Source organism: Python bivittatus, unplaced genomic scaffold (genome assembly GCF_059951505.1).
Source record: "Python bivittatus isolate LINGU-HERP-01145 unplaced genomic scaffold, Pbiv_v1 ctg000250_np1212, whole genome shotgun sequence".
Lineage (NCBI taxonomy): Eukaryota > Metazoa > Chordata > Lepidosauria > Squamata > Pythonidae > Python > Python bivittatus.
In genome coordinates this window covers 658,718-672,694 of record NW_028277057.1, presented here as the reverse complement: position 1 = coordinate 672,694, position 13,977 = coordinate 658,718, and the positions used below count along the sequence as shown (strand labels likewise).

Below are 13,977 nucleotides of genomic sequence, written 5' to 3'. Positions count from 1 at the left end.
CACAGAGAAACTGCCTACTAACCCAAAAGGATCAAAAGGGGGTCCATCTTTTCAAAGTCTGTTAATGAACACCTAAAGAGTCAGCGAGAGTTGGTGTGTATGAATTCTTGGCTTCAGCTAGAAAGGCAACTTCTGATGCATAAACAAATGCATGAGAGGCAAAATGGGAGCATTTTATGGACTTGCAGCTGTGGGTCTAATAATTGGAACAATTAAAAAAAAAAACTCAACTTTTGTATATATATTATGGCCACCCATCTCACAACAGTGACTCTGGGCACAGTACAAAGATTAAAATGAACAGTTACAAACAATAGCCCATGGTTCTCAAGGTAGACAATGCATCTCAGTCATAAAACCACATCAGCAGCAGAGCCTGCCTAAACTTCTGCCTCCCAACAGAGGAAGCAGCCGGTGGTCAGAGCTTTACGACAGGTTGCTGCCATCCAGATTTCTGAGATGACGCTGTTCCACGAGACAGGTGCTGCCAAGGAGAAGGCATGATTCCTGGGTCCAACAAGATGACATTATTTAATAGAGGGGACCCAGCGCATGTCCTCTCTGCTAGATTTGATGGGGCGAGTAGAAACAATGATGGTCTTGAAAAAGCCATATAAGCACAAAGCAATTTTTAAATTGAGAAATAAAATTTAAAAAGTAACGGCAAGGGTTGAGCCAGGCCTCTCCTGGATGCAATGTGTGTGTGATGACCCCAAGCCGTGGCTCTTCTCAAAACGTTTGGACCAGTTTGATGAAATCCAGGAAATCAGTTGCTTTGCTTGTCTCCTCTGTTTAGGTTTGGATCCAGTATTACAAGGCTACCCAATTGAGACGTGGGGGCTGACTGGGAAGGGACTGCTCCGGTTATCCTATCGGGATTTGGAGAATCTGGGGGTGAGCTGCATTGGCCATCAGGAGCTCCTTCTGGAAGCTGTAGAGCAGCTTTGTGTTTTGGTGGGTACCTGGAGAAAAATCCCAGCCAATCCTTGGCTGATGGCCAATAGCTTTGGTAGAGAGAGGGTGGAGCATTGGTTTCCTTACAGAGTATCTGGGGCTGTTCCCCTCTCTCTAGAACTATGAGCTGACAACTTCCAACCTGAGAGCACTCACAGAGAAGCTGCAAGGGGTCATTCGGACGATTGAGGTCTGCATTCTGAGTCGCAGGAAAGTCAGCACCTATGATGGAGCTGCTACCGAAAAGTCCAGCTTAGATCTACTGGCTTCTGTGGTGGAGTTGATCAGCGCAGCCAAAGGCCTCTTTCTATGGCTCAACAGGTACTTATTTACTCAGATTGGGAGGATGTTGGGGAGAGTGCTCACATCCAAGGTTGCCCTCGTCTTGATAAAACATGGCAGGGCAGTGTGTGCCGCTCATAATTTCCTGTGGCCCTCAGTAAACAATCACATCCAACCTCTTGAAAGCACAGTCTAATTTAGTCTCTTGTTGAATGGATGGGAGAAAGGCATGTTACAGAAGGTCCAAAGTGGGATATCAGAGAAAGAGATAACAGATAACTCTGTCAAGTTTTAGCTATGGACCTGACCCCTGTTTTTATACCCCATCCGTTACTGACATGTGCCTTCTATAGATCCCCCTCAAGAAAAAAGCACTTGCTCCCTCCTGAGATAAATTATGGATTAGGAAAACTTTCCCAACTTGATGCTTCCTGAATGTGTTGGATTACAAGTACAAACATCCAATTGTACTTTAAAACGTCTGAAGAACACCTGATTGGAAAAGAGTAGTTTCATGTGAACCCAATCAAATTCAAGATCTAGATTTCTTTCCTCCTCCTCCTCCTCCTCCTCCTCCTCTTCCTCCTCCTCCTCCTCCTCCTCCTCCTCCTCCACCACCACCACCATCACCACCACCTGTCTGGGGGAAAAACGCTGATAAACTGTCAAAGTACTGTATTTTGAAGTTAGAATCTGGCCTTTAGTACAGTTTGCATAGTTTATCAATGGAAACCTAAAAGAAGGCTGGTTAATTGCTTTGTTTTTATATGTATCCTTATTCATGAGGGTGCATACTTTGAATTCGAGTGCCCTAGAAAAATAGTTGTTTTATGCTGACCTATGAAGTGAATCAGTGCATGTGTCCTGCTGGAAAAACATATGATCTAAAAGAACTTTTAGCCGTGTCCACTTCAAGAAGGCCTTCCCTCCATCTGCCCATCGTAATTTGCCTGTGCACCACAATCCTACTGGGAGGCTGACAAGTCTACTCTTGCAGGTATCTCTTCTCCCACCTACATGATTATTCAGCCAGCCGAGACATCATCTGGCTTTGTGGTGATCTGGCAGAGATTGTGCAGAAGGTAGGTCATCGGGTAACATTCTGGCCAGGGAATACTTTTTCAGCCCAGAGATGGCTTGTGCCCACCCTGCAAATTAACTGGTACAAAGGCATCTTTTTTTAAAAAAAAAATCTCTTTTAACTGATGTAAAATTGTTTAGTATTTATTTCTATTTTGTGCGGCTAATGGGGTAATTTGCTATTAAGTATTCTTATAGGTTAAAAGTATTTAAAGAGGAAAAATGATAGTGTTGCATGTCTTGGAAGCTGCTGGACAACATCTTTCCTCCATGTACTGTGTATTAAAATTCTCCAGTGATAAGCGGATGGAACCCAACTAAATGTTCTTTGGGGAAAGGAACAATGTAAAGTTTTCCCATAATTACTATGCATCTAGGTGATGTTATGTTGCTGAACTATGGCTCCCGGCAATCCTCATCGTTAAGAAAGCTGACTGGTGCTGTTGGGAGTTGTAATTGAGCAAGATCTGAATGCCACTGGCTTATTACCACTGGCTCTTAGACAAACCTGAGAAGATGGCCATGGAATCTATTTCGGGAGGTGATGAAAAACCATCCATGCCTGTGCTGGGGCTTATAAACCCCATGATTTAATGTTGGCTAGCTGAAAATGAGAGTACAGAATCTGAACTTGAATGAACTGGCAGAAATGGCAGCTGACCAGGAAGGGTGGGAGGAATAAGGCCAGGAGAAAGGGTAAACAAAGTTGGAAGGGGAGAACCAGCTTTTATAGAAGTCACCCTGTGACTCATGCTTTAGGACCAGAGTCAGGGCTGGGTGCTGGAGTTTTCAGTTGGATGTTCCTGCTGAAAGGGAATAAACATGCTGAAAGTTACAACCTGTTTAGGAGGAAGAACAACAATTAAAGGTAGGTTCTTCAGTAGCTATTCTAGAAAATGTTCCTTGGATGTTTCTCCCCCCACCCCTGCTTTCTCTCTCTCTCTCTCTCTCTCTCTCTCTCTCTCTCTCTGTGTGTGTGTGTGTGTGTGTGTGTTATTCTTGAATGGAATCTGTGGAATGAGCTGGGGAGATTTCATGATAGCCATGCTGGAAACTACATTCAGCCAAAGGAAGAAAGCATGAGAAAGAGAGAACAGGAGTGTGCATGGAAGAAAATATGAAGAATTGCCAAATACAGGGCATGTGGCTTAATGGAGGGGTGGCGGAGAGGTCCAAATTGTGGTAGAGAAAGGCCCATGGTGCATCTTTATGGAATGATACAAATTAGATTTTTTTTGGTCCAGTGCTATAAAACTTGCCCTTTTTGGTGTATTAGTGGGTGGAATGGTCTGGGCCTAAGTCCCTTATACACACATGCAAATGTTTTCAATTGTTGCATGACAAAGGCATAGAATAGCAATGAGCTGCTAAATGTCGTTCTCTACTCTTGGTCTGCAGTCTTGCTGCAGTTTGCAGTTCCAGAGGGCAGAGTAGATACATAGTTCAGTGATGATGCCTATTGGACCAGGAAGGTAGAGCCTGGGAGATCAAAGATGGTACCTGCAGGAGAAAAGGTCAGACCTTGGACCATCAATGACAGTGCCTGCTGGATGGGGAAGCAATGTTTTGGAACTCAATATTTACTTTAGAAAGAGAATCCAAGATGGTAAGATGTCAGTGCAAGATTACTACACGTCCTCTACTTCTTCCTTTTTATCTGAAACTCCTCTACTTTATTTTTTTAACATCTGTCCTTGGTAACTCACTACCATCCTCTGAGCAAATAGTTCCACAACATGGAATGGGAAGTATCTGGATTTCTTTCCTCGGCATTAAACCCCAAATTGACATCTTAATCTTGGATGTTAATCTTTAAACTGGAGATGGTGGAAACATTTTACTTATCCCATCCATATGTAAACTTCCACACACGTGTCTTTAAGAAAGTAGCTTTTGCTTTTCAACAGGTCAGTGTGAGCCATTGAATTTCATTCACTGTATAGTAAAGAGTAGCTAGCCAACACTGTAATCCAACTTACTTGAACAATGTCAAGTTGGAGAAGGCCGCAATTAAGGGCTTAGTGATACTGGGGGGCGTGGGGGTGTCAAACAGTGCGTCTTGCTGTGAGAAAAGAGGTATCACTAGGGCCAGTTTGAGGTTTCTTAGCAAAGTACCATCTATTGCCCCCTTTATATTCCTTGATCTTTTAGGTTTATCTGATACTGGTTTGGCAGCTGTATTCCAAAGATGGCTGGGACCTGTTTCAATTTCTCACCATCGTGGTGAACTTGGCATGATCTCATTGCAGGACAGTTAGGATGTTTCATTGTGGTTTGTAGACCCAACAACTTGGAGAAGGGAAGACGTTGGTGTAGATCAGTGTTTCTCAAACTTGGCAACTTTAAGACGTGTGGACTTCAACTCAGGGCTGGCTGGAGAATTCTGGGAGTTGAAGTCCACATGTCTTAAAGTTGCCAAGATTGAGAAACGCTGGTATAGATGGTAGTCCCAGGAGCTGCTTGAGAACACCGAGGCCTGGTGTCAGAAGCATGTCACAGCTGGAAATAGAAGGTTGCAACATGGCTTGTCTGCCTGTTTACTTCCAAGGGCTTAAACCATTGATTAGGAGTGTGGGGATGTATATCAAGATAAGATAGCCTGCCTAGGTTAGTCCTATCTATGCTAACAAGCAGCAGTTCACCAGGAAGCTCGTTCAGCCTCACCTGGAGATGCAGAGATTAAACTTGAGATCATATGTATACCGATCTCAAGCACAATTTCTGCATCGTCCTCATGAACTGTCTGCTCTGTCTTTAGGAAGAAATCTGTTTTCGACTAGATTTCATCCATTACTCTGTTTAGCCACTTTCTGCATCCTTGGCAGTGTCTGGATTAGTGAGATTTCTGGAGCTGATATCTGGCTGTCTAGAGGTTGCTATGGTTAGGAAACCTGATTTAGTCCAATATTGTTCCACTGACTGTCAGTGACTTGATGGGAGTCTTTTCTAGTTCTGCCTCTATGTGCTAAAGATCTTTTACGTGTAAAGCAAGTGCTCTACCACTGAGCTGGAAAAAAAGGTGAAATCTCACCTCATTGTATCCCAATACATATGGTAACTAACATACTCGCAGAACAAGCCACTGAGGCTCCAGCTTTCTTCCCAATGCTATTTTCTTTCAAAATTCTTCCTCCTATTCTTTTTCTCCTCATTCTCATCCTCCTCCAATTTCAGTTTCCTGCGGTGCTGAGTACAGAATTGTGAAACTGACTGGGAATAATGAAGTTGACTAGATTAAATCTTGTTAAGATTGTGAAATTGACCGGAAAACCAGCAAGGGGGTTAATGGGAGGAGCACTGTCCTCAAATCTTTGCTTTCCCCAAAAACCAGATGAACGGGCAAAAACGGATTTTTAAAAAATTGCTCAAATGCGTGATATTAGCTGATCATAAATCAAGCTTAAAAACACGTATGGTAGCAACTAAGGGCTGATGTTGTGGTACTGCTGGGTGCCAAAACTTTGTGGCCTTTTAGAAGACCCCACCACGATTGGGTGGTGTTTTTTTTTTTTTTTGGCTTTTATTTAAGTAAAGAAAACAAAGGCAAAAAAATTAAGTGGAAAAGAGAGCAAAATGACAATAACCACAAGATTAAATAAGGGTTCTCATACAGATATATATGAATGAGTTGCTTACAGACATAGATTATGTATGGATGACCATAATGAAATATGGTCATCCTTTATTGAAACAGTTGTGTAAAACCTCATATACATATTTCCCACAGTTATGAGATGCATGTCTCCTGTTCATAGGCTGCTAAAGTGACTACCTTAAGATTAAACTCCATTCCTTGTTGACTCTGTTTAAAGCTTTGGGCAATGCCTGGGGTCTTGAAACTCTATGTGCCACTCTCAAGTGGAATTGGAATGAAAATAATTGGAATGCCATCTGAATTTCTGTGAGGTCATCATGTCTCTGGTCTTTGGTGAAGCTAGAAAGGTTGTCTAGTTTGAATTAACAATTCAAACTGGGATCATGTGAAGGGTTCTACTATAGCGCCTATCAATGTACCTTTCTTTGCATTTGTCCTCACAGGACTGCACTGTGTCTGAAAGAGAGGACCGGATTTTGCTGATTGTAAGTAATGAAAAGGTCTGGGTTCCCACCAGGGTGTTGAAACTACACATTTCCCAACCCTCCATGTCTTAATAGCCATATAATTGCCTTACATACAGAACCTAAGTGTACCTTCCTAACCCCTCTTCTTACACCTACAGATGCAGGTGTCTTCCTAACCCCTCTTCTTCCCCCAGTAGCACACAAAAGAAGAAAATTGTAGGATCAGAACCAAAGATAATCTAGTCCTCTAGCCTAGACCATTTGGCCAGACAGATGTCTATTGGAAATACTTCATTTCCATACAGGCGTCCCACGTGGGCATGGGCAAATCCTAACAGGTTAGGATCACAGCTATACCTCTTGACCTGATGGAGGTCATAAGAAGCTTTCCTAAGGTGTCCTAGTAACATCACCAGAAGGGATGGGTTTTAATTTTGGGGCCAATTTTAAGTGGGCTAAAACACACACAGTATTGGACTGCTGTGAGCCACAATGGATAGCAGGTCGACGATGTAACCAAAGCCCTCTAGCTAATGGCCATCACCATATCTTTAGTAGGAAGCATTGTTTATTGCTACATAGGAGAGATTTTCCTTTTGACTGTTTCCTAAGTGATCTGAAAAGATCTACAGAAGATCTATAAAAATAACCCAGTAGCTGTAGCTTTTATCTATAAAAATAGCTTTATCTATAAAACTAGCCCCCAGATGTAGTTGAGCACATTTCACAGGTCCATGGTTTATGTGTCAGAGTTCCTTGGATCTGGCTTGTTCTTAGAGTGGTCGTTCTTGAGGATACTACAGGGCAATTCAAACTGTGTTTTCTCATAGCCTTTGCCTTTTCGCTCTGCAGGGAAGACACATCTCTGGAATCTGTGAGCATATCTTGCGTCACAGCCCAGCTAACCTCCTGGATCAAACAGCCATCTTGGAGACAGTGGAACTTGAACCTGCAGGTCCAGAAGATAGTTTGGTGAGTCTGGGACTGTCTGTATACAGCTGTTCTGGACAAAAAGAGCTTGAAGGCAAAGCCCTCCAACTTGATATTGTACCTATACATTCTACTACAATTCTTGACTACAAATACCCTTTTCCTTGCTTGTGGGTAATCATTGGGGGTGTTATCCATGGTCAGTGGGCATGATCAAAACCATTAGTGAGCAGAGCCACACTCTTCTATTATTTTTCTGACACATCTTTTTCTCTCCTCCATGTAATTGGTTTCACACAAATCTTGTATGATAAAGTTTGCCTTGCAGATCTGGAAGGATCTGGAAAACACTGGCAATCTTGTAAGTTCCCACACCAAAGAGGGAGGTATGAGATGTCTTTGAGACAACCCAAGTTTTGAGGAAGTGCCTAAAATGTTTGAAGAGGGAAAACATAAAGGAGGAGAGAGAAGGAGCCAAAATGGCCCTCGGAAGACTGAGTGTGCTCAGGGGACATGGAATGCTGAAGGACCGTTGCCAGGGCAGATGAAAAATGGGGTGAAGGAGAGAAGTGTTTGGCCTGGAGGAGTTGGCCTCCAAAACCACTTCACATTGTAACATCTTGTTCCAGGTCTCATCATGTGATGGATACAATGGGAACCTACATAAATGCCTGTAGTCATTCTTCCAGGGTTTCGGAAAAGGGCATTTTTATCTTGCTGTGGTTGGAACAGGAATTTTGCCGTATAAAGCAATAGCTTTACTATTAAATTAAAAGGCTTATTTATATATATATATCCATATCAACCTTCTGCAACTTCCCCCAGATGTTGCTGGACTCCAACTTCTATCATTCTCAGCTTACACAGCTAATCTGTATGTGGACAGATACGTGATCCCCTTTTTAAGGATTCCTTGCTGAAAAGAACAATGGGTGATGTCACAGCTTGGGGTTGTCAATTCCTGGACAGTTTTATAATTATTTATTTTTCTAAAAAGTCTGTGTCAGCCTCAAAGCAAAGTTTCCCCTTTTTGTCTGCATATGAAATTGCTTTCTACTGGGTTGGACCATCTCGGCCAGCGCTGCCTCATCTGGCATTCTCCAGCCTGGTGTGCTTCAGATGCTTTGGACCTCCTATCATCCCCAGCCAGTTTGGTGATTGGCTGGGGATGAATGCAGTCAAATTATCTGAAGGCTGTTGTGTTAGGAAAGACCGATCTCCTTTGATGAGCCATTGCTATCCAGTGACTTGACAGAGATGCCAGGAACTGAACTTACAGGCGGAGCAGCTGTCTCTCGCCCAGCCAGACTTGGGCTGATAAACATGTCTCCTAAATCTTCTCTCTGCAGGGCCTAGAGATTAAGTCCTTGCCCTCCTGTCTCCATTTGATATCAGGGACTGCCCGAGAGGTGAGTGTGCGGTGGGAGTGGGTACGGTTCATAGCTCTGGCTTTTCCCACCCAATGCACGTTCCCAGGACTAGCAGGGCCACCATAACTTGGGTCTTTAAAATAGACCTTCCTCTGCAACAGGCTTGCAAGGATCAGGCAGGCAGGGATAGTTCATCTGTTTTTTTCCAACTCTTGCCTGTGAAAATCATGATTTCTTCCCCTCCATGGGGACTCTGCATCATACTTGGCTAATTACCATTTACCCCTTCCCCTCCCCTCCCCTCCCCTCCCCTCCTTGGCACAGCTGGTTCCTTCATTCCCTTGCATTCTTTATTGAGCTAGAATTAACCAAAAGGTCAAGCTTGAAGTTAATACTTAATCCCCTGTGCAGGAATCTCTCCTCCTCCACCCCAAGAGTTTGACTTTCCCCGTCCAAAAAGTTTCTTACTTGAATTATATAAACCATGAGAGTGTCCATACTGCCTTTTCAGATCCCTCCCAGCGAAGGCAGTCTTGGTGTCCTGTTTTTTTCTCTTCCAGGGTCCAGTTGAGCATTGCAGCAGGGTCTTCCCAGGAGATGAAATAGTCCAAGTCAATGACCAGGTGGTGGTAAGTCAGGGCTTCTTCTCTGCTGGGTTCCTGGGGCAGGATTAACTGTGATGCTGAGCTAGTGATAGGGGAGATCTCCAGCTGAATGGGGCAGACCTTAATTACCACATGCCTTAATTTTTCTGCTGCCTTAAGTTGCTTTGCTGTATGATAGGGAGATCCTTTATGGCCAAGAAAAGCATCTCTCCCTACTTCCAACAGAAAAAAGGATAGAAAAGTTGCCATGTACTAATATATGTATAGAAACATACAAATGAATATAATTAAAATAGGGTTGAGCTCCTTATTGTGAGAGAGACTTTGTTTGAACATTGCCCACCTGCTAAGTGGTGATGGGTGACTTCCAACTTTCCTGCCTTCTCTTCCTGTGACTGTGTATTTTTAAGATGGATTAAGACAGGACAACTCCTCAGATAAGAGAACAATCCTTTGTAAAATAGAAGACTTCACTGGCTGCAGCTCATGAAAGCTGATACTTTTTAATAAAATTCATTAGTCAGAAAAAATTCCGTGAGATTGCTTCTGATCTTTTGACTAACACGGCTCTCCTCCTACAATATCTGACCAGCATAGTCTCTGTGTTAGCTCACTTGCATGAACTTTTAAGTTAATAGAAAGTGCACTGCCCAAAAAAATAACTTCAGATTCTGCAATGTCTTGCCAAGGTCTAGGGCAGATAATTTTTTTCTACCTAGAATATTCATATTTTTAATTGGGGGAGGTCACTGATTGCAAAGGTGATTAATTTGCCAATAGTCCTTCTGGGTCTATCCAGTTATGATAATGTTGGGATGTTTGTGACTCTGTGGGTTTGTATCGCTACGTCTGTTACATGAGGAAGTCCAAAATACACTAAAGCAGGATTTCTCAACCTTAGCAACTTTAAAATGTGTAGACTTCAACGCCCAGAATTCCCCAGCCAGCAAGAATTCAGGGAGTTGAAGTCCACATATCTTAAGGTTGAGAAACCCTGCACTAAAGTCTTAACAAAAGGACATGTCACATGGGCCAAAATATGAGCACTACCTGATTAGAATATAGGACTGTGCAAATCCTTAAAAAGAGATGCTTTGGAACACAGAAGCTCATGCATGAAGCACCTCTCATTGACGCATGAAAGCAGCCATCTCTTCTTCTAGGTTTCCATGATTGCTGTGGGAAGCTGCTCTCAGCTGTCTCTGTACATGTGCACACATTTTACTTTACCCATATCAAACAGTATAGACAGTGATGTAAAAGAGATTTTAAAAATCCACCACAGAAATAATATTAAATACAGTAAATAGCATCACAATAAAACTAACCACAAAAGCAAAGTTCAGCTGTTCTTCAAAGGTTGCCCCAAAGGCCTTGGAAGCAAATTATATCTTTCTGACCTGAACGATATAAGGCTGTATGTATCAAGCAGGTTGTTGGGGCAGGTATTTCACAAATGGGGGTCACTAGCAACTCTTTCTTTGATGGCCACCCATCTGATTTGGAAGGAGAAAGTCACAACCATATTTATCTATGCAAAATGCTGCCTTTCTATGTTGCTTCACAATGCAGTGTGCTTAGCAGATGACATAAAGAGTCAAAATGTAACACCAATCAAGAGCACCGTTTTTATCATTAAAAGTAAAGCAAATAGTTGATTGTGCAGGTGGGATGGACCCGGATGAATCTTGTGAAAAAGCTTCTGGAATCATCAAGTCAAGTGACCCTGGTGCTGAAGAAAATCCCACTGGTTTCTTCAGAGTCTCCCAGTTCCCCAGGATCTCCTCCTCACCAGCGAGTAAGTTTGGCCCAGGTCAATTTCCCCAACCTGGTGCTTCATAGTGGAAAAAAACTTCAACTCCCACAATTCTCAGCCAGCGCCACTTTTTATGCATATGTTGCAATGTCCAGACAGTCAATGCTCCAATCATGGCATCGGTGCAGTGTCCAAGATTGATCCAAGATTCCACTTCATATGGAAGAGCATACATCTGTCTGCCCAAAGTGGTCTTTCATGCATGCGATCAATGACCACAGCTCTCTTCTCCACTTTCAATAGATGAGGGATGATCCTTTGAGCATCTCTTATCTTTAGAGCATCTCTTGTCTTTAGAGATAAGGGCAAACCCTATCATTTGGTAGATTGGGGTGGTTACCTTAGGGAGCGATCTAGTTGCTGTGGTGTAGTGTGGTAGTGGGGCATCCCTGGGAATCCCATACTGTCCAATTCCCAAACACAGGGACCCAAAATTAAGGACATCAGTTCTCACCCATGTGAGCCATGGAATAGGTTGGCATCTTTTAAATCACCCCCCTAAAACAATGGAGAACCCCCAGCATCATTATCTGGCCTCGTCCTCCTTGCTTAGATGCCTCCTTACCATTTCCCAACCATTGCAACCTTCCCTGGCCTATCTCCCCAAAGCAAGTGATGTCGCCCTAGGCCACCCCCAAAATAATAATAATAATAATTAACACCACCCTGGATTTGCATTAGAAAAGCAAGGCAGGCACCTTGGAAATTCCGTAGTCCTCTATTTCCAAATGTACCAGTGACTCATCTCCTACTTTTACGATTCCCCAGGAGTTTCATTTCTGACTCAGCGGGAAGCTGAAAGTGGAGATCCGTTTGCTGCAGGAAGTGTTGCTCCTCACCTGAGACAGATACTGAACTTAACTTGCTTTGTCTGCTCCCCAGGAGCCAGATGCTTTCTTGGAAGCCCTGAGCTCAAGAAGTGATGACTCTTCAACCAGCTCTGTGTCACCAACGTCCAGGTCAGGCATTCACTGCAGGATTTTTTTGTGGGCAAAATTGCTGTGGGGTGTGGATGGTCATGTGGGATGTGAACTACGGGAAACGCGAGGGTCTTGCTCTTGGTACATGGCCTGGTGGGGAGAATGCTAAGAGCAGACAGAGCATCCATGTGGTGGGGAGAAGGCCATTCTTAGAACCGGACCTCACTCAGATGGGATGTTCTCCGGGGGAAGACAGAAGGGTTTTCTGCTCTGAGTCTGAGATGTTTTCTCCTGGTTGCAAAATACATGTGAACATTTTTGTATGCTCGATCCAGTGATTTTTCATCTGTGCTGGCACCTTCCCAGTCATGATTTAGGAGATGAATGTAGAGTGGATGTATTCTCCCACCCTGCTTGCCTGCTGACGAAATTAACCCATTTTGTGGATTTCTAGAATACATTCGGCAGTAAAGTAACTGGATTTGCACAACGAGCTGAGGTACAGATCTCCTCCCCCCAGAATTAAAACTACTCTGCTGGTTATTTTATACAAATGGAGCCACCAGATTAGTGAATAACATAGTTAATTTTGTTGTGCAGACACAGAGAATACTAAGCTAGATGGGCTAACTCTGATTTCCCCTGTTATACAGCTTATTAGCTAGAATTCCTAGAGCCTGCAGCTTAGTGTAGTTTCTTTTTTTTCCATTCACAAAGCAGGTTGCCTACTGAGTATTTCCCAAAAATTAAGGTTTATGTTAAGCCAGTGTTGTACAAACCTGGCCACTTTAAGATGAGTGGACTTCAACTCCCAGAATTCCCCAGCCAGCCATGCTGGCTGGGGAATTCTGGGAGTTGAAGTCCACTCATCTTAAAGTGGCCAAGTTTGGACAACACTGTGTTAAGTGTAAAGTCTATGTTAAATGAACAGGCCAGGGACTGTCAGCCCAGCCTACCTCACAGGGTTGTTGTTGATGGGAAATGTCCCAGAGGGAGTACTTTATGAGGTGCTTTCAATTTTTGCAGGAACAGTAGGATATAAATCCTAGCCAATAAATGAGGCAGCATTCCTACCCTCTCTAAAATGAGCTGCATCATATCCCAGGCTGGACCCCAGGCAGAGTTCTCCCTTCACCATAAACACATATATGCATTATTTTAAAATTTATTCATTTATTTATTTTATATGCCACCTGACTTCCAATGGCTCTACATGTACGTATATCCCTCATGTATATATTATTCTTTCTCTCTCTCTGTCTCTCTCTCCTGGCAAGCAAATGCAATAATGATAGACCAGACAACCCACAACCCATTCCTTTTCACAGTAATCAGAATCAGGACTTAAAATAGACACTTCGGTTGGCCAAAGCCAGCTTCTCCAACCAGGAGCCCTCCAATGAGTTGGCTTTACGGTCCCATAATGCCTTTGTGGGTAGAAATGCTGAGAGTTGAAATCTGTAAGGCTGTTCAATTGCTAGAGCTGTTTCCCATTTCCTCTGGATCCAGGCTAGCCTACCTCCCAGAGTTAGGGGGTGTGGTGTGTGCAAGTCATGGCTTCTTGCTTTCCTTCTACCCTGTTGCTCCCTTGCTGGTGAACTAGGTAGCAATAGGAGAGGATAAAAGTAGCAGAATCAGAAGTTCTCCAGAAACTGTTTACAGCAGGGTTCCTCAACCTTGGTGACTTGAAGATGTGTGGACTTCACCTCCCAGAAGGGTTCCTCAACCTTGGTGACTTGAAGTCCACACATCTTCAAATCGCCAAGGTTGAGGAACCCTGGTTTACAGGCTTCCTAGAAGAAGCTGCTTCATGACACTCCTGCGGACGTGACTTACTCACTGCAACAAAACATGCAATGCCATTTCCACTCAAGCTTTCAGTAGGAATGAAACCACAAAGGAGGATGTTGGAACTTGCCCCATCTTCTCTTCCAATGAACAGATGGAATATCTCTTGA

At 43.4% G+C, this 13,977-nt stretch overlaps 1 protein-coding gene across 2 annotated transcripts in view; it reads left to right on the top strand.

Annotated features, from left to right (window-relative positions):
* Positions 1-13,977, top strand: part of CNKSR1 (connector enhancer of kinase suppressor of Ras 1) — a 31,049-nt gene that overhangs the window by 2,375 nt on the left and 14,697 nt on the right. Inside the window, exons 2-10 of one of the 2 annotated variants that reach the window (XM_007428075.4) lie at positions 797-954; positions 1,073-1,275; positions 2,234-2,318; positions 6,355-6,396; positions 7,231-7,350; positions 8,658-8,717; positions 9,239-9,307; positions 10,938-11,081; positions 11,982-12,058. In XM_007428075.4, coding sequence (XP_007428137.2) covers positions 797-954; positions 1,073-1,275; positions 2,234-2,318; positions 6,355-6,396; positions 7,231-7,350; positions 8,658-8,717; positions 9,239-9,307; positions 10,938-11,081; positions 11,982-12,058 — 958 coding nt within the window. The remainder of the gene's footprint in view (positions 1-796; positions 955-1,072; positions 1,276-2,233; positions 2,319-6,354; positions 6,397-7,230; positions 7,351-8,657; positions 8,718-9,238; positions 9,308-10,937; positions 11,082-11,981; positions 12,059-13,977) is intronic. The other variant, XM_007428076.4, reaches the window with a different exon arrangement.